Source organism: Pundamilia nyererei, unplaced genomic scaffold (genome assembly GCF_000239375.1).
Source record: "Pundamilia nyererei isolate P.nyererei 1_Seehausen unplaced genomic scaffold, PunNye1.0 scaffold00172, whole genome shotgun sequence".
Taxonomy (NCBI): Eukaryota; Metazoa; Chordata; class Actinopteri; order Cichliformes; family Cichlidae; genus Pundamilia; species Pundamilia nyererei.
Window position 1 is genome coordinate 2949 of NW_005187573.1, and position 26015 is coordinate 28963.

The window sequence follows — 26015 nt, forward strand, 5'->3', positions numbered from 1 at the left end:
AGACATTTGTTTTTGTAGTTTGTGTGATGTGCAGTAGAGCCAGCATATTTTTCAAAGATGATATACATTTTAAATCACCAGGAACTCTTGCAACAAGGTGTAGAGTGCCCTCTGGTGGACAAACAATGCAATATCAATACTCGTAACACGGTGAAAGGGTGTTTCTCTCTTCTCTTTTTTTACTTCTTAAATTTTCATTTATCTGTTGTTGTAAATGCCGATATCAATGAGTGATGATCGGATAACAATTTTCCACTGACAAATTGGTCAGGCTTTAATAATAACTACACATCTAGTATACATAAATGAAACAACACCTTTATTTGTAAAGTATTTTAGCAAATAAAAAGGTACAAAAACCTTTATAGTACTGCAAAATGAAAATAAGTTAAGATGATTTTCAGGAGAAACAACAGTTCATTGGGGAAAAGAGTGTGGGCGTAAAAGAAGATGTGGGCCGCTGGTTGGATTCCGGATGAAATTCCAGATAATTCAGGTACCTTTGGTGCCTTGCACTGACCAGAGTATCACCAACATCCGGAACATCTTCTGCACCTACACCCTTCTCAGTTTACATCGGACTCAGCCAAGTGATACACTAACTCAGTCTTTACATCCTCTGAGCTGCTCTGCTCGGTGGCCAGCACCGTCTCAACGGGAAAAGTCAAATACAAACGCTCCTCTTTCACTTTTTTCAGTGAAGGTGCTTCTCTTGGAGAAAACATGGGGTCTGCCGCTTTAAAGGTCACTGGGGACATGTTGTGTGACTTGCGCTTGGCATTCTTCTTCTCTTGTTTGTAGGCTGCATTCATATTGGCTAACACCTGAACATGGAACCAAAGGATAAAAGAGACAAAAACCAAATGAGCTTCCATGCACGTTTGCTGTCACTTAATTTAAGGCTAATAACAGAGATTATGGAGGATGTTATAATGGGATTCTCTAATAGATCAGTTTAATTTGCTAAATCGACTTAATCAACTTTAATTTAATGCACAGATGGTACCTTCCGAAAGGAAAAAGTACTATAGCTTACTAGGGTATATTAGACTTAATAGTTACTATATACAGTAATGGACTTCTATACATTTTACATCAGATTAAAACTTTGGTTGTAAGATTCAGATAATTATTTATTAAAAGCGAGACATTTTAAATGAGAATAAGAAAGAAAAGTATTTCTTTGTGCCCCCTTATCTCTGTTAACGCCCTACCTGCCCCCCTGGCAAAACTTTGCTAGATCCGCCCCTGCACAGTTACAGCCGTCAGCTATGTAGAAAAGGATCCTGGTGTAGAAAGTAATAATGAATAAATTCTAACAACAGCTTATCAAGCTTAAACGTGCTGATGTTGTTCAGCTGCTGGTTTCCTCTTTCTGGTGCGAAGTGGGCCAAAAACAAACAAGAGAGACAGAGTCGTGACAGAAAATCCGATCAGCTGATCATTGATCAGTTTCATGATTGAAGTAGCAGCAGGAGAGGGAGGGGGAGAGAAGAGGCAGTCGCTCCACATATCGGTTGTTAAGTTTAACGTGGGAATGCTTTACAAATATTCAAAGATGAACTTACACACTTGCTTTACTTTTCTCTGGGATCACTTCCTCGGAGATGAAATGCCGGTTTGGTAGCGAGGCTACAAATGCTCAACCAGACCTCCGACAGGTCTCGCACAGCCGCTCTATCACGTGAGCACACTGCTCCGACGTGCTGAGGTTATGAGCTGAGTTACGCCATGTCGCAAGTTTTGTGAGGTGCTTTCGTGGTTTTTAATGGATCGGATTACATTTTTTATTTCTCTCCGATATCCAATCCAGTAATTTAGGTCAGTATCGGACCGATACCGATACGTAATATTGGATCGGATCGGTCCATCTCTACTAATTACGATTTTAAATTTGGATCTATCACTCCAAAAGACTTGCTGCCACTTATCTGCAGTCCAGTTCTTGTGGAATTTGGCATTCCTCAGCCTTTTCTCCCCATTTCCCCTCCTTAACAATAGCTGTCTGTTATGTGCGGACACAACAATGACTCATCCCTTGAGTTAGCTGCATTTTGTTTATGCTTGAGTGATTCACAGATCAGTGCTAAGTGGCTTAACATAACAGAAACCAATCCCCTGCAAATATTCAGGTACAAGGGCTGAACTGACAATGAGTGAAGAATGATCAGAGCCTGGGGAACTGCTGTTCAAGACCACGTTAGGAAAATGACAAGACTATCTGGCTCCTTGTTGGCAAAATATAAGGAAATGTTTAGTGGCTCAAGACTTTTGCACACAACTTCATTAGCATGCAACTATTGTTTTATAACAGACTTCCTGACCTCTGCCTGGATTCGTGCGATCGCACACTCGATCACCAGCATCCATTTTCACTTAAGGAAGACAGAAGAAAATGATGAGAATTACCAGCTGCTTAACAGAGTTCTGCTGCTCCTGAATGACACTCATGTACGCAGAGGCCTTCTCCTTCGTAGAGTACACATCCTGCTCCGGCTCGTCACGATTCAGCCGACTTGCTGCGTTCTACATGAAAGGAAATTATGTTTGAGGAATGGCAAACCAATCAGGTGTTTAGAGCTCACTTATCTCCTGCAGTCTCACCTCATTTGGTAAACTGGCTGTCCTGTTAAACATGAGAGAGTAAGGAGTGAACTTTGTTGTGGGGTTGGTGGATGTCCTGAACAGAAACAGCACAGGGTCGAGAAAATCATCCCATTCTGCCTGCTTCTCCGACACCATCTGCAGTATGGCTTCTTTCAACAGAGGGCTTGTGCAGTCGTGGAGTGGGTTGAGCTGAGGCTGGTCCACAGGAGAGACCTTCTGTGTGATGCTCCACCTTTCAAACAGCACCTTTGTCACCTAGAAAATTAAAAATCAAGATCAAAACATGCCTCCGTAGTGTTGACCTACTGTTCTCAATCTTATTATTTTATACGATTCTGCTGCTGTAGTCTCACCTTATCACAGAAGTCAGCATTCTGTGTACAAACTATCATTGTAGGAGCACCGAACCTGATTAAAAACAGAGCAAAGATCAGCATCAGGCTGAAAAGCACCACTGTAGGTATTTAATTCTTGGTAATTTTGCTCATGTGCATGGTCTGCAAATAAGTTGTTTTCAACCTGTATATGCATTTAGAGATGCATCTTGCAACCGAGGCAACATCTGTCTTTTGCACTGGGAAAGCCTCTGGCCATTTAGTGAAGTAATCAATCACCACCATGACATTCTTGTTGCCTCTCTGGGTCTCTGGCAATGCCCCTGACAAAGAGGAGAGACAAACCACACAGTCAGCCTAACATCTGTGGAAAGAAATGATCTTGCAGACATAATCAAAGAGAATATTTTAAAATGAACTGAGGCAAAAACCTATCGTGTCAATCCCGACAATTTCCCAAGGTGCATCCACTTTTATTGGCCGAATAGTTCTCGACTGGTTCTTATTTCTCTCTGTGTGCTGACACGTTTCACAGACTTTTATCTGAAACAGTGGTAACAAAAGTTAGACACTGTTGTCAGTATTCCTAACAGATTTGAAAAAAACAAACAAACACCATACACAGAGGAATGTGTGTACCCAGTCCACGACGTCCTTGATGATTCCCAGCCAGTAGTACTTGCTCTGGATCCTGTGGACGGTCTTCTTCTGGCCCAGGTGATGGCCAATATCGCTGAAGTGGCAGTCAAGAAAAATCTGCCTCTTCCTCTCAGACTCAATCACCACCTCCCTCTTCTCTTCTTTCTTGGGCCCCACATAGTAGAGCTTGCCCTCTTGAACACAGATATAAATCAGGGAATCATGTAGTGAGAAACTTAATCCCTGTTGTGCCAAAAACTGATTGTCTGCCAAAAACTGATTTCCGGTATTTGCCAAAAACTGATTGCTCGTATTTAAACTGCTATAAGTAACTTGTTGGGCTATAATATGTGAAACATATGTCAAATGCATCCCTCATGGATGACATAAAGTCATCTTGAGCCACAAACAACATTCGTGTAACAAGGTAGAAGCCACAATCAGTTTTTGGCAGTGACTTTTATATAACCTTTATTTATGCAGTTAAAAAAAATCTCATTAACATTAAAAATGTCTTTTGTAAGAGTAAGTTGGCCAAGAGGACAGCAGACATGGCAGCAAATATTACAATATTTCTGTAAAAATATTTTAAGTGGGGATAAAGGACCGGATTGGTTATAATGTAAGTACAATAGCAGAGAGTTGTAAAGATACTTGAAAAACAGATATTGTTTTAATTCTCCATATAACCCCTTTGTAAACCCTGTTCACCGAAGTCTATTTACGAACATACGTAAAGATATTACACATAAAAAATACACAGAAACATTGGAAATCAGTTTTTGGCAGACAATCACTTTTTGGCACAACACCGGGTCATACCATACCGCATTATAAATGTAGGCATTTAATGTCGTCTTGATCTCTAGCAAAAGTAGACATTTACATGATCAAAACTGCGAACTGCCTGAAAACAGCTGTGGTCTATCTTTAATTCGGCAAATAAACAGGTTATCTAAAAATGAATATTATTCCTGTAATCGTTTTCATCTCAAGTGCCCAAGAGCTCATTTTTGCAAGCACCGAGGATCAGTTTTAGAATTGTGAGTAGCCGAATTTTCTGCAGATCCCTACTGATCCACCTAGTCATGCCCTAAACGTTATACCAGCCTAGCAAGGAAATTTTAAATCAGGGGAGGGAGAAGCCAGGAGTTAAACTGACTGCTGGAGATGAACAAAAGCAACACACACCGCTGCTGAACCGAGTGACTGAATGAAGCCCTACCATCGATGATGAATTTCTGAGCGTATCTCTTGAGGTTCTTCTTTCGTATCGGATTCATCGTCTGAGGAAAACTGCCTTTAGCCACAAACGTGTAAATGTCTCCGAGTTTGTTGGAGCTGGATTCAACCACCTCCTCCTCAGCCACTGGCAGTGACTCCACGCTCAGCATTTCACAGGATGAAAGTGAGCACAGCCAGTGTGCTCCTTATTAAACATAGAAATACCTTTTGCCCAACGGCATCATTAGCATCTAAACTACAGAAACACAAGAGTTACAGGTCAGAATGAAAATACTGTACCTGTCTTCTTCTACTTTGTCCTTTAGGTGGTTGCTATCAATTATTGTTTCTTTAGCACCCCCTTCTGGAAGTATAGCCGTAGGTACTCAGAGACGTCTCTTAAAAAAGAAAAACAAAACAATCGTAGCTAAAAGTTAGCCGGAAGTAGCAGTTTGCTAAGTTTTGCTAAGTTTTTTTTGAATTTTTTTGTTTGTTGGTTGGCTTTGTTTATTTGTATCAGTTTTTCTCGAATGACTTAACTTCTGACCTTAGCTCTAAAAAGTATAAATCTATCGTAAATCTTGACTTAAAGCTTGATTTAGACCAGTTATGTAGTAACCGGAAGCATCTTTTATCCCTACACTACAATTTTCCACGCCATTCAAGTGGTCGTGGTATTTTGTTTGGTCACTTCAGGTTACGTAAAATGTTGCTGGGTAGGGTAAAATGGGAATCCGGTTATGGCATAAGTTATGACGTAGATCTAACGCAGAAGTAAGGAGAGGCCGCCACCCTTCATGCAATGGGCGATCTAATTCTTTCAGTCATTAGATAGAGCTTGTGAACATATGTGGGTGTGGATGCAAGATGAAAGATACTTAAATTCCTCCACTTGGTTAAAAACTCGTGTCTGGCCCAGAGTGGGCAATCCCCCCTTTCCAGCTGAGAATAAATGCCCTTAGGCTTGAGGATGCTAATTCTCATTCCCGCCACTTCAGAGTCGGCTGTGAACCACTCCACTGTAAGCTGGAGGCCACGACTTCAAAAAAGCAACACAACCACATCATCGACAAAAAGCAGAGATGAGATCATGAGGCCACCAAAATGGAAGCCTTTCACCACTTGGCTGCACCAAAAAATTCTGTCCATAAAAATTATGAAGAGTATCATAACAAAGGACAGCCCTGGCGAAGTCCAACACCCACCATGAAATAGTTTGACTTACTGCTGGCTCATACTGCAGTTGCACATGCACCAAATGGCTCACAGTAAGTGGGCAGAAACCCCATATTCATAAAGCATCTCCCACAGAAGGTGGACCCAAGTCCACAAAACAGACTTGTTGTGCACTCTGGTGCACACTTAAATATCCTTGAGAGGATAAAGAGGTGGTCAAGCATTCAATACAGGACAAAAACCAAACTGATGTATAACTTCCGATGGAGGCTGAGTAGTAAGAGCCCTCTGTGACTGGCGCCCCCACTCCTTCAGTTGAAGTCAGCAGCATCCCACCGTTGTCCACCATCTGGTTCAGGGAATATGTGGAACATGATCCATTCGAACTCAGTGTCAACCACAAGTTTCACTAAGCAATGATCCAGACACAAGTGCATCCAATGTTCCTCCAGGAACCTTCAAAATCATACTAAAAAGTGTAGTTTTATACTGAAACCACTTTAGTTCTGTTAAAACTCATGATTACAGTCTAACCACAGGCATCATAACTTCAACTAGTGTGAACTGACACATTACTGCACATACAGTGGAAAACAGACAAAATCAATAAGTCCCTTTTTTGATGCATCTCGAGTCCATGACTGTCTCCATCTAACTCCCAGGTGGATGTTTTTTTTTGTTTTTTTAATACTTATATTTTTCTACAGATTATAACATCACCCACCCACCCAACACACAAACACATAGACATACTGTGTATACGCACACACACACACACACGAAAATAAAAATTAAAACATGGACCTAGGCTCAGTGTATATAAGGGCTGTTCATATTTGATATAACTGTCTCATGTTTTTGACGCCTTTTGGTCGGAGGGGCTATTGACGGATGGAATGGGATGTATGTATGTATGGTGCTTTTAATTTGGAGGACGTCGAACCGGAGGTGACATATTTGTCACTGAGCGCAACGTCACAGGGCGTGCGTTTGACAGTAGTGGCCGTGGTAATGTTTTTCCCTGTGTCTTAAGGAGTTATCTTTGAACAGGCAGCAATGACGAACGAAGGCAAAGAAAAGCCTCGGTTTTATACCTGTGACTGTTTCACGACTGATAACATTTTCCTGGAGGAATACAAGCTCCATGTTCGTTTTGTGTCCGAGCAGCAGTTCAGGCTGGACTACCATGCAGTGAGTGGATAACAGTTTGCTACATTTTGATATGAAATACAAATATGATGAGAAATGGTGACATGGCAACTTTGTGAGCTGACAGGTGTGTATTGTTTGCTAATTGTTACCGCGCAGCTGCTGAAGAAGTTGGGCTGCGTCACGGATGAACAGTTTGAGGGAGTGCTCAACAAGGTAAGAAGTATACTGTATTTTACAAGTGCTGTTAAAAAGGCCAAGGGATTTTTGACACAGCTGTTTCAAGCATCCCAGTTGTATTTGAAACCCTTACATTAGTGTGCTTTGTACACAGAAACAAAATGATTTCACAAAAAACGTTCAAGTTCAAAATAATTAGCGTGCCGGGGATGCTAACAGTCAGCTGTTTGTCTTTTTTTGCTGGATAAGAGGGTGCAGCTCTTTGTAGTAGTTTGCAACAAGTCTCACACAGTGAGCAATCCCTCCTACTTTGGAGGATCTCTCAAGCGCCTCTGGTTTTGATGGTCTTCTGTGATGGACCTTGATCTTTAATTCACCCCACAGATTTCCAATGGGATTCGGACTACAGACCAGTCAGTAATGCTGACTGGACTGTAATGTGTTTTTGGTCGTTGTCTTGGAAGACAAAGTGATGACCCAAACCCAGTTTTGCTGCAGACCGCTTATTTATTTACATTAAAGCTGGCAAAACCAAACCCAACAATAAAACAACATAAAAATATCAAATGAAAAATAACCGCACTGGACCACTAATAATAAAACATTTAAGGCAGCAGTTATAAATTAAGAACCAAAAAGCATTATGGCATCAAGAGTAGTAGATTCTGAATGACTTGTAAAAGATGCCTGTGTTTAGTAGGGATGGGTATAGTTTAGGTTTTATCCGATACCGGTGCCAAATCTGTACTTTTGAAACGGTGCTCGAACCAGTGCTTAAAGAATGGAGAACACAAGCTTTGTCCAAAAACCTCTTATGTTTTTATTTTTAGCAGTCTCTTTTTTTTTCTGCAAAATGATAAGAACCGTCCAGCTCCACGCACGGCGCAATCCGTGCTAACTCACTAATGGAGGTCTTGCAGCAAGCTATCAAATACGGTGCATTTCTCGGCTTTTTAAAAAAAAACCACTATGCGTCGCCAGGTGTTTCATCAGATTTGAGGTGTTACCTCCTTAAGTACCACCATAACTTCTTAAGTCCCAAAGGGGTTTCTGAGCTTCCTGCTCAAAAATGCAATACCCAAATGTAATTGATTATTTCTCTGCAATTACAAACTCTGTGCTTACAATCTTGGTATCAAAATAAAGCTAACACTTGTGAAATTTCATCCGAGGCGTAAATATTGAAGCAGATATTACTGTGTCAAAGTTACTGAGACTGGAACACAGAAAAAGTAAGTAGATATTATCCTCGCCCTTTTTTTTTTTTTTTTTTTTTAAGCATATAACCCTTTTAAAATATGCCTCAGTTTCATTACAGAAATTCAGTAACCAACATTTAAACATCATCTGTGCAAAGATTTATGTTTTTAAAGTGAAACAGTGAAAAATTACAGCGCTGTCAATACATGAATATCCAGATGTTGTACAAAAAACCATGCCAGTTGAACTTTTTAGGTATTTAAGAGCATAAATTGATTAATTTTATTAACATGCCTAAAAATGCTTTTTTTTTTTAAAATACATTTTTGAAGAATTAACCACACATTTACATGGTAATGGGTCAGGTAGGGCGATATGGCCAAAAATATTTATCACGATATATATTTGAAAATCTGCGATAACGATATAACTGACGATATAATTTTTGCGAGACAAAATACAACTCCACAACTTTACTAGCGCAAAAAAACCCCCATCCATTTATTTTCACTTAAACAAGCAGCTGTTTTTTTTATGTGCATTAAAGCTATATACAAATTTAACAGTGCAAATGCAAATTCCTTGCTGAAAGTTTAACCAAAAGGCATTTCCAGTAGAAATGGGCTGACATATCCTGAGCATAACCATGTATAATATCCACTGAAGGTAAAAAAGAGGTGCTTTGCAACATTAAACTGCAGTGTGCCAAATAAAAAAATCAAATATGTATTTTTCAGACCATAAGGTGCATGGGATTAAAAGGCACATTAAGCGAAACAAAGCAGTCAGATGAATCAAACTTTATTCAACTCATTCTTCTTGCTTCCTCCACTTCTGTACCATTGATTCATTAATGTTGTAAATGGTAAATGGCCATTTGAATAGCGCTTTTCTAGTCCTAAGGACCCCCAAAGCACTTTACACAACCAGTCATCCACCCATTCACACACTGGTGATGGCAAGCTACATTGCAGCCACAGCCACCCTGGGGCGCACTGACAGAGGCGAGGCTGCCGGACACTGGCACCACCGGGCCCTCTGACCACCACCAGTAGGCAACGGGGTGAAGTGCCCAAGGACACAACAACTGAGACTGTCCAAGCTGGGGCTTGAACCGGCAACCTTCCGATTACAAGGCGAACTCCCAACTCTTGAGCCACTATCGCCCTGTATTCTATCACAGCTGCTCTATTCCCATGTTGTTGCAGTATATTAATGACTAACCTTCTATTGTGGATGGATTATTTCAGTTGTTCTCCTGACTGAAGTTTGGTCTGTTTACAGCATCCTGCCATGCGATTGCATTTATCTCTAACCATCAGGAACCTTCACGTTAACTTTTATCGAGTGGAAAAGTATTAGCGTTCATCCTCCAGCTTCACTGTTTATGTTATTCTAACATAGCTGTGTTGCTAGTGATCCCGTAGCGCAGTGGTCCCCAACCCCCGGGCCGCGAGAGTTGAGACTCAGGTGTGAAATGCATGTTTTTCAGGGTTTTTATTGGTTTTCAGCGTTATTTTGTTATCGTTTTTTTTTCGTTAACTCTGTTTTCCTGGGTATTTTCACGTGTGTTATGAATAAATCTTCTTTTTTTCGGTACCGGTACTAGTTTTATTTTGCTGTATTTATCCGCGACACCTTAAAGGCCGGTCCGTGAAAATATTGTCGGGCATAAACCGGTCCGTGGCGCAAAAAAGGTTGGGGACTGCTGCCGTAGCACATCATTATATACCAGCTAACCCAACTTCAGTAACCTTATAAACATCGCTGCTGTTTAGTTTCCTGTCTTCATTTATGTTGGAAGTGATAGCAGAGCTGTACGTTTGAATTTTTTCAGAAATCTCTCAGTCAGAACATGCTATATCGTGCTTGGGTAACTAGCGAAACTAGCGGGCTAACTTCCTGCTAACTCCGTTAAATGTAATAAATTCTGTTTTCATGGATGCCTGGATGTTAAACTTCATAGTTAGACCTGGTAAAGCAGCAATGCTGATCGTTTTATTAAAGATGAAAGAATTTAGACAGTTTTTAACTCTCAGTGATGCTGCAGTGTTCGTTTGACTTTGGGACCTGAATCGGACGGAGTTTAGGACCCAGATTACTCCCAGATTTAGAGCACCTTAGTCCAACAAATACGGTAATAACGGTCGTGTCCAAATTCATGGGCTGCATCCTCCTGAGGACCCGGCCTTCGTGGTCTATGTGGGCCGGGTCCTCAGAAGGTCGGGTAGGCTGGAAGTAAACGGCTGTGGAATTGGACGGTCTAGCCTTCTGATCAGTGTCACCACTGTCTCGGTGGAGTGTAATAATCTCGGCCATCTTCTCTGTGCCATCTAAAATATAACAGGACACTGGCGTAAATTCTCGACCATCTCACACTTCTGTTTAATCAGTTTTCTGTTTGACGTTTAGTCAGCTGTATGAAAATCAAAGAGGAACCCACGTGGGGGATTAATAAAGTTTTATTTGATCTAATCTAATCTAATAACTTTAATCTCAGCCAAACCAATTTACTCGTGAACAAATAAAACACTGAAAAAAGCCAAACAATAAAATTTTTTGGTTGTCTGAGTGACTTATATATTACGTTTAACCTGAGTAGCGAAAGTCTGCGGTGATCTGAAAATGATGTGCCGGGAGTTGGGCCATTCTCAGCGGCTTCAGTGACCCTCGAGCTCCCGGCTAGCTATCGAGCTGGTGGGTAGCAGACGTCTCCGAAAACATCGAAGCACTTTTGCAAATATGCGATATCTTGATAAACCGAGCAGATATTTGATGTTTACACAACTACTTTCTCCCCTGAAAATATATTAAAAGTTTATTTTGTGACCCAGAAAGATTAGTATGAGTAATTTTAAAACTTAGTAGCAGCCGCCATTGTTGGAAACAGGAGTTTGAATTCTGGGATATGGTAGGCCACGAAGGACACACCCGACCCATCCTTCAAATTCGGGGAAAAGGAGGACGCATTTAAATGTCGGCTGCATTCAGAGGAGTCTACAAATTTGGACAGCCTTCGGCGCGTCGCTGTGACGTAATCGGTCTCAGGAGGATGCAGACCATGAATTTGGACACAACCAATGACGGCATGCACAAAAAATGTGCTTTGTTGTGTATCTGACGGACAAACACCAAACCAAACGCATCACTGAAGTTGCACCATTTTTACAAACCAATTCTGGTTCTGCCGTTTCACTCAACAATCCGATTTGCCCCTTCTCATTCTCTGTTGCTGCTGTGCTTTTTCGGCTGTGTGCGTATGAAAACAAAGGCACTGCGCATGCGCATTTTACCCATATTCTATCGCGATATTTCATTTTCCTATCGTTGCCTAACATTGTACTGGTACTACCGTGAACAGTATAATTTGGCCCAGCCCTAGTAATGGTCCTTTTCTGCCGTGCGCATGGAGTGTTTAATTGGTCTCTGGCCCTTTAAACTCTGAGAGGCTGTAACTTTGGTTTCTTTTGGTCAATTTGCATGATCGACACCTCTTTTTAATTGTTTGAGCCAATAGAATCACAGTAACGATGCCACGTTCACGTTACTTCAATCAATCAGACGTTCCAAGGCCAAAACCCACGTGGGCCCAAATTTACTGCATGTGATGTCTGTCCAGTCACGTGTCTATAGGTGGGTCTAAAATGGAGGTCTTTGACGGAAAATGGCTCTGATGCGGCTAGGTAGGCGTGGTAACTGCTGATAATCACCTGGCTACCAGCTACCGGTGAAAATAACAGAGGAAATCTGGATTTAATTTATACCTTTTTTTGCTGGGGCACGCTGTACATACTGGTATTTGTGTTCAGATATATAAAAAAAAAAAAAAACCACTGAAAACTAAGCTGCTGCTGCTGAAATCATGGCAGTTCTGGATGTGAGCGATTAGCCAGCTTAACATTTAAACTCTGCTGCCTCTGATGTCTGTAGTACAGATGTTTTTCAGCTCTTTGAGAACAGCTGATGCTCCACTAGTGGCATCTATGTGCACTTCAATTTGCTGGCCCTGGATCAGCTTAAAAGAGAAAGGAGCATCTCTTTTTAGGATGGTATCAATATCATTGGGATTCATAAGTGACCTCTTAATGCCATGAAGCATTCAAGCCTAACTCATTAGGAAGGTATAACAAACAGAGAATAACTAGAGAATTAATATTTTATGAAAAGAAGCTGAGGTAACAAATGAGACATCTTTGCATTACTAATAAACTGAAAGTGTCCGCCCTGTTTATGTTTAGATTTCCCAGGAAGTGGACAGACGAAAGCATCTAGGTGTGACATCTGCTCAAAGAGCTGCTGCTATCAAAGATATTTACCGGCCTCTGCATCCTCATGTCTACCATCTCCAGGTAGTCACTGCATTAACCATCATCAGCATTGTGAATAATGAAACATTAACACCTTGATAAAACACATTTGCACTTCACTTCCCTCAGGAGTCTTACCTTACTTCAGAGTTCAAACAGATTGTTGAGTACTGTCAAAGCGACAGTGCCACCGAAGAAGGCCTCTTAGGCTTGTTGGAGGAACAAGTGGGTAAGCTGGGAAGTTCTTTTTAACTCCTCAGAGACAGAGATTCAAATGTGAAGTTGTTACATTTCCCTAAAAAGTCCAGGTGATGTGGGAGACTAACAAAAAAATGTCTGAATTGAGAAAAGGGAGACATGGAGGCGAAATTGTTAAATTAAGGCTTTTATTAATATTGTTATTACAAATCCAATTAGAGAGATGGAGAAGTTGTTGTCACCTTTGAAAGAAAGGAGAAAATGGTAAGACCCAGGACTTGGTCACCAGATAGTAAGTTTAAAAAAAGGCTTTAACACCAGAAAGTAACACAGAACCACAGCAAACACACCTCACAACCTGCAAGCCAAAATAAAAGGCTCTCTGGCATCAGAGTTCTCCTTTCTTTGGACTTATCTGGTTTAATTGCTGAGTGATTCAGTTGTACCAAAAAAGGCAGCACCTAAGGCGGAAGAGATGGCAGGACACACTCATACTGGGTCAAAGTCACGGCAGGCCCTGCTAGGGCCATAACAGACGTGATGGCTCAGTTTGAATGCTGAGCAATGATGTCTATTAATAGAACTACTGATTTATAACAAGTGGCGGAGAAGAAAGGGCTAGAATCACAGTGCCCGAAGTTTTACCACAGCTCAAGACAATCAAGACATTTTATTGTCGTTAACTCCACAGCTTTATGCCACACAGAGCATCTTTAACTCATTCTCTCCTCTCTGTTGCAGCTCCAAGAGTGTATCGCTTTCCTTTATTTGACAAGAGCTTCTGTGAGGATCTTATGGAGGAGTTAAAGCACTTTGAGCAGTCTGCAGCCCCTAAAGGAAGACCCAACACAATGAACCAGTATGGGGTAATAAATTAAAGCCTTCTGAAACCGCTGAAAACACTCTATACCATCTCCTTATCTGTGCAGTTGTGGCCAGATGTTTACATCTTTAATGACTCTAAAAACAAGATTTGAGGCCACAAGCTTGAATTATTATAGATTTTGTCTAATCTCACTGATGTCCAAGTGATCCATGCCAAATGTACCTTCATACCATCACTGATGCTGGCTTTTGGATTATGCGGTGATAAGCTGTTTGCTGTTTCTCCTTTTTAGCTTGGAGGATTCAGCATCCAAGATTTCCCACAATGCTGTCTCAGTCTCAAGTTGCGCTTTATTTTTTTCTTTGTAGATAGATTTTATATGGGGATTTAACCCATACAGTGGGAAGGAAAAACTCCGTTAACCATAAGAAACGACCCAGGCTCAAGGAGGAGGAGCCTTCTGCTGCAAACGAGTGGGGTTGATGGGAGGTTGGGGCTGTATGTTTAACTACTTGCCCAACCAAAAAAATAAATGCAATTATTTATTTTCTAATACTTCACCAAATTAGCTAAAAAAAAAATCACAGGAATTTCTTTTTGTAAGCATTACTTGGATATGCTGTCTTTTGTAGGTATAACAATTTAAATGGACGGTTTAAATGATTTGGAAATTCCTGTATTTGTGCTTTTATTAACATTTCAGAGAGTGTCTCTACCTTTGTAGAAATAAAACTGTATAAGTTGTCTTGTTGCTCTTCCTTGTATCTTCAGATTCTCCTTAATGAGCTGAGCTTTGACGAGCACTTCATCACACCTCTCCGTGAACAGTACTTGCTGCCACTCACCTCCCTGCTTTATCCAGACTGTGGGGGGTGCTGTCTGGATAGTCACAAGGCCTTTGTGGTCAAATATGACATGAATGAAGATCTGGACCTGAGCTACCACTATGACAATGCAGAAGTCACCCTGAATGTTTCACTGGGCAAGGAGTTCACTGAGGGCAACCTTTATTTTGGTGATATGAGACAGGTGATGCCCTGCTATGATTTATGATGTTGTTTATGATATGATATGTTTTTCGTTTTTGTTGTGTACAACTAAAACATATAGATACAAAATAATAAAAAAGTTATTTGATACAAAAGTATAATTAATAGTTTTTGCCCTCTCTGTAGGTTCCTGTAAGTGAGACGGAGTGCTCAGAGGTTGAACACAGGGTGACTGAGGGCCTCCTCCATCGGGGTCAACATATGCATGGTGCTTTACCCATCTCTTCTGGTCAGCGCTGGAACCTCATCATCTGGATGAGAGCCTCACAGGAACGAAATAAACAGTGCCCCATGTGCAACAGGACACCCACATTGGTGGAAGCGGAGGGCTTTGCTGATGGCTTCACAAAACACTCTGATCCACCACAGAACATCTCATGCGCGCTGACGTGATGCATCCAGTTCCTTTTGACTAAAGACTGCACGGGCTGATTATAGGAAGATGTTAAAGTGAACGAATTCTTATGAAGTAATATGACTCATTTGAAATTAGGATGATTATTTTATGAATATTAGTAATAGTCAATTCAGATTTATTTATATACAGCCAAATCACAAATATAGTTGCCTCACGGTGCTTCGTATAATAGAGAAAAGCCAAACAATCAGATGACCCCCTTCCCTGTGAATAACCCAATTGCGACAGTTGGGAGGAAAAACTCAGTTTGAACAGGAAGGAGGATTCTTGGGGAGGAGCAGCCATCTGCTGTGAATAGTAATAATATTAATATTTGGCTCAGACATTTAGTGTAGTGTCCCGTTTTATAATATTTTCTTGAGATAATATTGCCACTCAGTGTTTTGGGTGAAGATTTCCAGTCGTCATGGGATATTGCATTTCAGAATCACCAATCAGATCTGATAAAACTGTTTAAAACTTTTGAATTTCTCCTAAAATAAGGCTTTAAAATTCTCTCTCTGCCCTGGAAGTTTTTCTTCTACAAACTTTTTTGTTGTTGCACAATTGTCGTTTGGATTTCAGTCGTCAGTAGGCGTCCTTTTATTCAACAAAGTCAGAATTTGTAGGGGGTCATCTACCATATATTAGATCGATGCATTTCTAAGAAGATGTCATCTCGGTTGTGGGTAAAAGACCTGCAACTGACAAATAAAGGCTCTCTCTCATCTCTCTTGTTTATAAATGTATGTATCTGCAGGCTGCAGAAGTCCACATTGCTAAAATGAGGTTTAATGTTTAGCAAAATGTGCCTCATTGGTCTTGGATCAGAAAGAATGAAGGCACTGTTGGAATAATCAACATTTGCTAAGCCACAGATTTGGCTGCGATACATCCCTGCTGTATATCTCTGAGGAAAAAACACGCACAGTTTGAAATAATAGAAGTTTAATTACACAAATTCTGTTAGTTCATTAATATTCTTTGTGTGTAAATGTCTTTGCTATGTAGTTGAAGTAATTAATTTCTCACACAGAATTTTTTTTAAGAACACTAATATGAACCTGCTCGCTACATCTTACAAAATAAATGGATTCTTTTCAACAAACATCACAACATCGTGGCCTTTTGGTTGTTTCTTTTTACTCCTGCTTGTGCTATTATAGTGTTGAACTGGGGGGGGGGGAATTGGGAGGTGGGGAGGGTCAGGTTCACTTGCATATTCAAACACACCAAAACACAAGTTGCTAAGGTATTGCTTATTTTCATGTATCTTGCATTGAAATCCAATTCTGTACATGCAGGCTTATGAGAGCATAGTACATTAAGTTTGGGCCTTGTATAGTGTGGATTTAGTGTAATTACAATGATAGTACAATATAGCTATAATAAGATACAATTTCACAAAAAACACTATACAGATAAATATTTCTGCTTGTTACAGTCCTTTACATTATACACATACACAAGTATATAGTTTTCAATGTACCATTCAGAGCAATGTATGCCAAATGGACCTGTTTAAAATAATATTTAAAAAAAAATCTTATCCAAGTGCAGTCTTAAGTGCAGTTATTGCATCAGTCCCATCTCACTGGGTTCAGCTGTCAGGTGTCTGTGCCATCCTGTGCTGTCTGCGGGTCAGCACTGGCTGCTTTCAGTAGTCTGCCCACACTTTGTTTTATGTTATTCAGTCAATGAGATATCGTGTCTCAGCTTTATAATGTGGTCTCACTGCTCATATCACGGGGCCGGTGGTGGTCGATGTCTGAATCGTAATCTGACTCCATCTCGATCTTGACCTGGGGCACCGGGCACGGCATTCCTCGGCCCATGGTCACGGAAGGAGACGACGGACAGGAGATCTTCAAATGGAGGGTGATGCTGAGAAGGGCAAGGTCCAGTTACCATACACACCCATAGCCAAAGACACAGTGGTTCTACAAGGAGGGGAGGGGAATGCGGCGGAGCTTGGCTGTGAGACACGATGATAATAATAATAATAATAATGGATTGGATTTATATAGCGCTTTTCAAGGCACCCAAAGCGCTTGGGTGCCTTGATGACTACAGCAGTTTGGGTTAGCGCTTAGCTAACGAGTGAAATCAGTCCCAAAATATTGGCTGTTGCTCCCACAGGGAGTCAGCAGACTAGCTGATGGTTCCCACACTGTGAATGACATAGACTGTACCTACATTATTGTCTGAAAAGTAAAGTGCACTAAACTCGTATTCCTTCTAATGACCAGCAGGGGGAGCCCTGGTTTCTAAATCAAGTCTAGTTGAATAGACATCTATCGGAAATGGATGGTGAATATGCTCATCTGGCTTTCATAAGAGGACTTCATTAGCCACTGGGTGATGCTGTAGTAGCCATACCCATCTTTTATATGCAGCCTGTGGTTTAAATTAAACGTGAGCAAACATAGCTTGAATTTACTGAGTACATTGGAATAACATAATAATAAAACATCCTACTTTTTTAAATGTTAATTTGCAATGATAAATTTGTTTTGACTCTGATATCAAGTGTTTTTGAGTTTTTGATTGTGCACTATTATGCCTGCCTGCCTTTTGCATTATGTCAGCACATGTTGTAAAGACTTGTATAAAAACTCATACAATAGCTTCAAAGGTCCGGCGATCAGTGCATTTTGTGTTTGTATAAATCCTTCAATAAAATAACGTCACAGAGAATTTATGTACTTCCACAGATGGCTGCATGTAAGCAAAAAAAGTTCACAGTGTCAATTCCAAACCATGCCTCTAATAAAGCAATGCAGACATGATGGGAACATTTGAATCAGCCACAAAGGGCAAACAGCCCAAAGTTACAGTATTTATGGTTAAATAATGTAAATGGCACTTTCAGTGCAAAATGTATGCAATGAAACTGCTGTGAGGGACGGAGGCAGGTTGGAGAGCTGGGGTCTGACTACATATCACATGCAGGTGTGACTGATGTACTAAAGAGATTCAGCACATGGAAGAAAAAGAAACAACCAAATGATGTATGCTGCACATGGAGGATTATACAGTTGTGTATACAGAGGCCTAAAATATATCCTCTCTATGTGCTAGATACACACAGGACTAAAAAGACCACACAATAACTTCTTCATCTAGTTTGACTGCTCGCACACTATGTTAAACTACACAACGAACACTGAAGCCTTTGAGATACATAGCAAAACTATGCTGCTTTAAGGTGAGCAGTGAAGAGTAACAACATGCTGAGTTGTGTGCAGAGGGCAGCTCAGACACAGGCTGTCAGATATTTAAAACATTACACTGTTCAGCACAACAACCATCTGCATTGCCTTAAAGTGCATGGAGAGGAGACCGAACTCAAACATGACACATGACAACCATGGGACTGCACATGTGTATGTTTACAAAACATACAGAGGAAAATACAGAAGTAATGAATTGAATTTCTTGTTAAAATACAGGCCATTTAAAGGGTGTGCAATAAGTCAGTATATCAATATAAAAAGGCTATGTGATCAATTTTCATACGACCGAGTCTATCCAAGTATTTGCCAGTTTCATGTTTAGTTTGATGAGCCATTCAGTTAAAATTTCTTATTTTGTCTATGTTCCAGTTCACCCAAACTGCACAAACATGCAATTCCCTCTAGTGGTAATGAGCTATACAGAAATCAGTGTAACTAATACATTTTTTTGCAGGTACATTCCACCCAAGAAATATTCTCTGCAAAAAAGAGGGGGGTGAGATTAATATAGCTTTAAATCAAAGGAGCTTACCAACTGGTAAAGTTGGAGCTACTTTTAATTATTTTTGAACAACTGCATATCTTAATTTATAGTAACACATCAAAGGTTATTTGTCAGCTATATTAATATCTTCAAAATTGTTCTTATATGCAGGATTTAAACAGTGTGTGAAATTATGCTGCATTTTCCTAGTTTGGACTATTTTATGTCTTATGCTGCATCACTGACCGAGTATCACTGATCCTTATGTATATTTTGTGAACTGACCCTTTAACTGTGCACTTTGACATATATATATCTGTGTGTGTTAAAGAGCCCTGCGTGTGGCTGCAGCCTGGCAGTATGCTCCCCACTGAGTCTGTGTGACATCAGGATAGACGAGGTCTTTGTAGGGGATGTGCAGTTTGAGAACACAGTACCTTCGATCCAAGTCTGACTCAGAGCTGGGTGAGTGGTTCGCGTAGCCGTGATACTTGTCCTGCAAGCAAACACATACACACACAGTACAGACGGTGCGCTTCACACACTTATGTCATGGTTTGTCAGTCCTGTAGGGGGCAGAAAAAGCTTGAGTTTCTCACCTCCTCCTCATTGTCATCAGGTTTGGGCTTCTTCTTCTCTTTCTCCTTCTCTTTCCCCTTCCCCTTCTTCTTGTCATCATCCTTCTTCTTCTTCTCTTTTTCAGGCAGGAGGTCATCCAGCCACGCCAAGTCGTGCTGGGAGAAGACCATGTCCAGCATCTTTCTGATCACCATCAGACCCAGGATCTGGTGTTTGACACAGAGACAGACCAACACAGAGATCTTGTTTCAGCTCCTGGTAACATTCATCTCATATATGAGTTATGCTGTGAATATGATTTTCTGGATGCCATGTATAGGTGATGTTAATGGGAATCACTGGTTGACACAGTAAAATCAGAGCAGTATTTACATACTTTAAAAACACCATTAAAACTATCGCTTTTACATATTCTGCACATTTACAGCTTCTATATGTGGAAAAGATTCATGTACAGGGTGGGCCATTTATTTGGATACACTGTAATAAAATGGGAATGGTTGGTGATATTAAAGTCCTGTTTGTGGCACATTAGTATATGTGAGGGGGCAAACTCCTCAAGATGGCTGGTGACCATGGTGGCCATTTAGAAGTCGGCCATCTTGGATACAACTTTTGTTTTTTCAATAGGAAGAAGGCCATGTGACACATCAAACTTATTGGTAATGTCACAAGAAAAACAATGGTGTTCTTGGTTTCAATGTAACTTGATTCTTTCATGAGTTATTTACAAGTTTCTCTTTGTTCACAGCCATTGACATGTCGAAGAGGTTAACACGTGAGGAGCGGATCGAAATTGTGTTGATATCTGGTGAACGCAGTAACCGGGTCATTGCAGCAGATTTCAATGCAAGACACCCTACGAGACCACCCATCTCCCATGCTACAGTTAGCAAACTGCTTGCTAAGTTTCATGAAACTGGTTCAGTGTTGGATTAGCCAAAATGTGGACGTAAGAAAACTGTCACTAATGAAGAAACATCAGTGGCTGTCCTAGCTTCATTCAGCAAGAGCCCACAGCGTAGCAAGAGCCCACAGCATAGCACTCGCCGCATGTCACTGGAGAGTTGCATTAGTCGAACATCCCTTCGGCAGATATTAGCTACTCACAAATGGCACCCTTACAAACTCCAGCTACTGCAGCATCTCAACGAGGATGACCCAGATCGGCGCACAGAATTTGCAGAATGGGCAAAACAAAAATTGGAACAGGACCCTCAGTTCACGCAGAAGATTTTGTTCAGTGATGAGGCAAACTTTTATGTGAATGAAGTTAACAAACAAAACCACCGCTATTGGTCTGACACTAACTCGCATTGGATGGATCCCTCCAAGACTGTTGGAACAACAAAAGTGATGGTTTGGTATGGTATATGGGGTACAACGATAGTGGGTCCATTCTTCATCAATGGAAACCTCAAGGCCACTGGGTGTTTGAAATTGCTACATGATGATGTGTTTCTCTCTTTATGCACTGAAGCTGGCACGTTCCCTGAGTTTTTCCAGCAAGATGGTGCACCACCACATTATGGGTGCCAGGCCCGAGCATTCCTAGATGAACAGTTTCCTGGAAAGTGGATTGGTCGTCGTGGGCCAGTTGAATGGCCCCCAAGGTCTCCCGATCTGACCCCATTAGACTTTTATCTTTGGGGTCATCTGAAGGCAATTGTCTATGGTGTGAAGATACGAGATGTGCAGCACCTGAAACTACGGATACTGGATGCCTGTGCTGGCATTTCTCCTGCGGTGTTGCTGTCAGTGTGTGAAGAGTGGGAGAAGAGGGTTGCATTGACAATCCAACACAATGGGCAGCACATTGAACACATTTTACAAGTGGTCAGAAACTTGTAAATAACTCATGAAAGAATCAAGTTACCTTGAAACCAAGAACACCATTGTTTTTCTTGTGACATTACCAATAAGTTTGATGTGTCACATGACCCTCTTCCTATTGAAAAAACAAAAGTTGTATCCAAGATGGCCGACTTCTAAATGGCCACCATGGTCACCAGCCATCTTGAGGAGTTTGCCCCCTCACATATACTAATGTGCCACAAACAGGACTTTAATATCACCAACCATTCCCATTTTATTACGGTGTATCCAAATAAATGGCCCACCCTGTAGTTTTAGCATCAGCATCTGTGTTTCTTCCATTTCAAAACACTTGTCTCTCAGCTCCATCCATCTCACAACACAGGATCTATAATTTGTGGTGCAAAAGGGAGTATTTCATCACACTTACCATAACGGGAAATATGATTGCCAAGAAGGTGGACTTGAGGACCCAGAGCACAGCCAGACATGTAATCTGGATCAGAGTGAACAGGTGTACCCTTCTGAGAGGAACATGACGCAGGTAGGTGAAGTCAGGTTGGTGCTTGGAAGGCATCATGTACAACTTTATTCTGTCCCAGAACTGTGGAAGGCAATGACAACAAGAGGGTTGAGGGGCAGGAATTTATGTTAAATACAAATAAACTTACAACGATCATGAGTGCTTAAATTATTTAGAGCAGACTTGTGCAGTTTATTTATTGTTGTTTCACACATTGTGTCGAATTGAAAACCTTTTTCTTTTCTTTTCGATTTTTTTTATCTTTGCGGTCTATATGGACATAATGGTATCAGCATACCTTTTGGTTGTTATTGTTACATTTTTTGCTTAAAAGCTTTAAATAAGCCACTTCACATCTGCTGTCTGTAACTCAATAAGTAAGCTGCCCAGCCACAAATTACTCAAATCATAAATAACACCAGCTGGCATACGCATGGTACCTGGATTCCACTGAGAGATGCTACACCCATGTAGAGGAAGACACCGTACAGCACAGGCATGGGGATGAACTGCAAGTGGCCATAATTAAGAGAGTTCACAGCATCACAATGAGAGTGAAATTCTGACTCTTAGCAAAAATGAGTGTAGATGTGTAGAGTTTGCAGACACAGCTCTAACCAAGCTAATAACCACCCAAACAGGGCAACTGAAAAACTAATATGGAGGCTTCAAAATGTGGGTACCTGAAATTTGTTTAACATAATTTATTGATTCATTGTAGTGAGCATCTTGAGTTTTGCAGATAATAAAAACAAATCTTGAGGAAACAGCAAAGAAAAAAAGCCTCATATAACAATTACAAAAACAAAAATAAAAAAATCCATTATGCACCTCATACCTTAAGTACAGGAGCAAGGAAGATGGAGACTCCAGTGAGAACGAACACCAGTATGCCTGTCACTCTTTGTTCTCTGTATGTTTGACATTGACGGGACACAAGAGAGCGTCAAGTCAGTTTCACAATGCACTCATCTACGTCAGCTACAAAGGATTTAGGACAGTGGTTCTGTAGCTCTGCGATGTCGGTAGTGGCGGCCTATTTGACAAACTGCACTTTCCTTTTTATTTCTGAGCTCTTTGTTTTTACGCTACCTGACCCCGAGGAACTGCGGCTGCTCTCCTGGAGCACTCGATTCACTCTCCATCTTCAGAGAGTCGATGTGAGCAATAGAGATGACGGTGGCAGCCACGTACCAGGGCAGACCCAAGAAGGAGCATGTGGCCATCAGGACTCCAACCCAGAACAGATCCAAGTGATAGCCACAGCCTTTCTGCAGGGCAAACAAAGATCATTTCTATTAAAAGCAACCTCATAAGGGGCAGGCTGTGAGTCGATAGGCTTCTGTCTGAATTTATAGCGCTGTTTTGTGACTGTTACTTTGGCTTTTGATGTTGATTTGACTGGTTGCACACCTACCTTAAGTTTGTTCTCCTTGCGGTTAACAATGACAGCGCTGATCTGCTGATCCATGAAGATGAGGATGGTGACAAGCAGGGCGGGCACAAAGCTGGCCAGATACACCCACCATGGATTCTTCCCAAAAGGCATCACAAGCCAGCCACGACCCGGTCGAGTTGGCTGTTAAATGAAAGGCAGCTTTATTTTTATTAAAAGCGACGATTCAGTTCCACAAGATCATTATTGGAACATAATTTTAAGCCAGTGTGATGAAGTTCTTTTGTTGTGGAGAGTTAATGCAATCTGTAGAAAGTCAAAGTGCATCCCTGCAACGCTAACAGATATAACGGCAGCATGGATCGTCTTCTCTAACTCTTAGCACGTTTGTTATCCAAAATGTTCATGTTTCCATTCAAAATTCCCTACCAGTCCCCAATACAGCAACATGTCATAGAGCTGCTCATTTTGGAAATTGTTTCTTACTTGTTTTCTTCTATATATAAACAGTTTGGAAATTACCTTAAATTCTGTTGGGACAATAAGCTTGGGAGTTTTGAGTCCCATTAACATGTCCAGCCCAACAAAGGTCATGATGGACATGAAGATAGAGAAGTCACTGATGAGTTTCCTCAGCTGGTGCCAAACACAGAAAAAGAGAACAGTCTGTATTACAAAGATAAACATTTGCAGAACTTAAAGATGAGATGCTTCCGAGGTCTAATAGGCAGGAAGCTGCTCATAAATACTGAAAAGAAAAAGTAGCCTGCCAAGTTTCACTTTAGTCAAATGTAAAATGGTAAATAAATGTAATCCTGGTGTCTGAAAAAGGAATATAGCAAAATAAGAAGAATTACTTCTTTGTCTGGTTGGCTCTCCACTTCCTGCTAGAAGAGTTGCTGTGCAGGTAAAAAGGAAGAACAATGATCTAATAGCTAGGTTTTCTGCCCAAAAACACCTAACACTTTCAAAAACCTGGCAGCCATTTTTTTGTTTATACTATCTTCTTCTTCTTCTTTCAGCCACAGCAGATCAGCTGCCTCCATCTCACCATAGTGTTCTCTTCTGTCACACCAATCCGCTTCCTGTCCTCCTTCACTACATCCATGAATCTTCTCTGGGATCTTCCTCTTTTCCTCCAGCCTGGTAGCTCCATATCAAATATCCTTTGTTCAAAACATCCACTATCACTCTGCTGCACATGCCCAAACCATCTCAGCCTTGCTTCTCTGACTTTTTTCAAACCGCTAAACCTGAGCTGTCCCTCTGATATGCTCATATTTAATCCTGTCCATACCTGATCCCAGGTATTTAAATACATCTAACTTCACTACCTCTACTTGCAGCTTCACTGTTTACATACATGTATTCAGTCTAGTTTCTTCTTACCTCCACCTGACAGATAGTTTACCCACCTTGGTTGGGAAGTAGCGGCTGAACTTGAACTTCTTGAGGGAGACGGTCATGGAGTAGGTGCCAAAGAAGAGGATGAAGGACATGAGGGCCAGATCGGGGACGTACTTGCAGGACTTTCCCACCAGAGAGCCTCCATACTTCACACACTCCTTCTTGCTCAGCTGGCTCCAGTCCAGAGCTGTCACATTCAACTGGGATGGTGTTGGCAGCAGTAAGAGAGGATGAAGAAGAGCGTAGTGTTTCGACAAAGACACGTAGAGAGCGAAAAATTGTCGGCGCAGATGTAAAGTTAGTAATAGTGAAAGGTCAGTGGGGTTGATGGAGAGACGCAGACACAGAGGAGGGAAAGCGACTTCTTTTTAGAGACAGAGCTGACACCTGGGTTAGCTGTAAACAAAGCATGTCTGCAGCTGCAATGTCGCCAACTCTGTGGACATTTATCTTGAAATATAGCAACAAAAAGTAGAAAATTAAACATTTAATGAAAGCAAGCACTCACCCCAGAGACACTAGAGCTGTTATCTGGCATTGGAGCTAAACCATTGAAGATCATTGCAGCCACTGTTCACGGATTGGGGAGAGAGAGAGTAGGGAGGAGGCAGGTAATGAGTCGGATAGCGTAGATGGGGTGATGAAGAAAACAAAAGGGGAGGAAAGAAGAAACGCAAAATATAATGAGAATCCAGCAGCTGGACAGAGAGCACTCCGAGTCTCATGCAGACAGACAAAGGGGTACTCACTTGCAAGAGACGGCAGCCAAATTGTTTGTGCATGGCAAAAGCAAAAAAGGATAACAATCAGTTACAGAAATCAATGTCTGCAGAAATGACTGCAAATTACCTGCACTTGAAAAAAGGTGGGTAGATTACCATCATCAAACCCCCCAACCCAAGAAGAATAAAGCTGTTGTTCAGCACTGCAGACCAAGGTTACTATAATTAACTAAAACAAAACAAACAAAAAAAGAAAACTAAACTAAATCACTTTTTAAAAAAATCAAAACTCTCTGAAGCGATTTTGTGAACTTCAATAAATGAAGTAAAATAAAATAAAAATCTAGAGGAAATATACTTCGTTTTAGTGGTATATTTGAGGCTCTCTATATCTACAGGACTGCGAGTCAACCGCTTTTAACCCTCTCAAGGCAGGCGTTGCCGATTTGCAACAGTTAAAAACTAACAACTAATTAATGCAAAAAATTAAACTTTTTGCATTAGCAACAAAAAGTTTAATTTGAGCCTGAGAGGGTTAAAAAGTTGCTTGTATTTTCTTGCAATAC

The 26015-nt window shown here is 41.0% G+C and overlaps 2 protein-coding genes across 2 annotated transcripts in view; one reads left to right on the forward strand and one right to left on the reverse strand.

Moving 5' to 3' along the window:
* The first annotated feature begins 6929 nt into the window (after positions 1-6929).
* Positions 6930-16400, forward strand: ogfod2 (2-oxoglutarate and iron-dependent oxygenase domain containing 2). Its single transcript, XM_005746056.1, has 7 exons — positions 6930-7172; positions 7290-7346; positions 12749-12859; positions 12947-13046; positions 13757-13881; positions 14613-14870; positions 15017-16400. The coding sequence occupies exons 1-7, from the start codon at positions 7038-7040 to the stop codon at positions 15281-15283; spliced, it is 1053 nt and encodes a 350-aa protein (XP_005746113.1). The 5' UTR covers positions 6930-7037; the 3' UTR covers positions 15284-16400.
* Positions 16401-16475: 75 nt separating this feature from the next.
* The window catches only part of slc4a5a (solute carrier family 4 member 5a), a 39105-nt gene continuing 29565 nt past the window's right edge, over positions 16476-26015 (reverse strand). The window contains exons 16-26 of the mRNA XM_013914130.1: positions 25236-25270; positions 24736-24927; positions 23843-23956; positions 23342-23503; positions 23017-23195; positions 22763-22835; positions 22365-22433; positions 21832-22005; positions 19607-19792; positions 19445-19503; positions 16476-17171 (exon numbers count right to left, since the gene is read on the reverse strand). Coding sequence (XP_013769584.1) covers positions 17006-17171; positions 19445-19503; positions 19607-19792; positions 21832-22005; positions 22365-22433; positions 22763-22835; positions 23017-23195; positions 23342-23503; positions 23843-23956; positions 24736-24927; positions 25236-25270 — 1409 coding nt within the window. The 3' untranslated portion in view covers positions 16476-17005. The remainder of the gene's footprint in view (positions 17172-19444; positions 19504-19606; positions 19793-21831; positions 22006-22364; positions 22434-22762; positions 22836-23016; positions 23196-23341; positions 23504-23842; positions 23957-24735; positions 24928-25235; positions 25271-26015) is intronic.

Coding starts and splice junctions, on each gene's coding strand:
- ogfod2 (XM_005746056.1), top strand. CDS start 7,038: ATGACGAACGAAGGCAAAGAAAAGCCTCGGTTTTATACCTGTGACTGT. Junction 12,860..12,946: donor CTCATGTCTACCATCTCCAG/GTAGTCACTGCA, acceptor CACTTCCCTCAG/GAGTCTTACCTTACTTCAGA. Junction 13,882..14,612: donor ACACAATGAACCAGTATGGG/GTAATAAATTAA, acceptor TTGTATCTTCAG/ATTCTCCTTAATGAGCTGAG.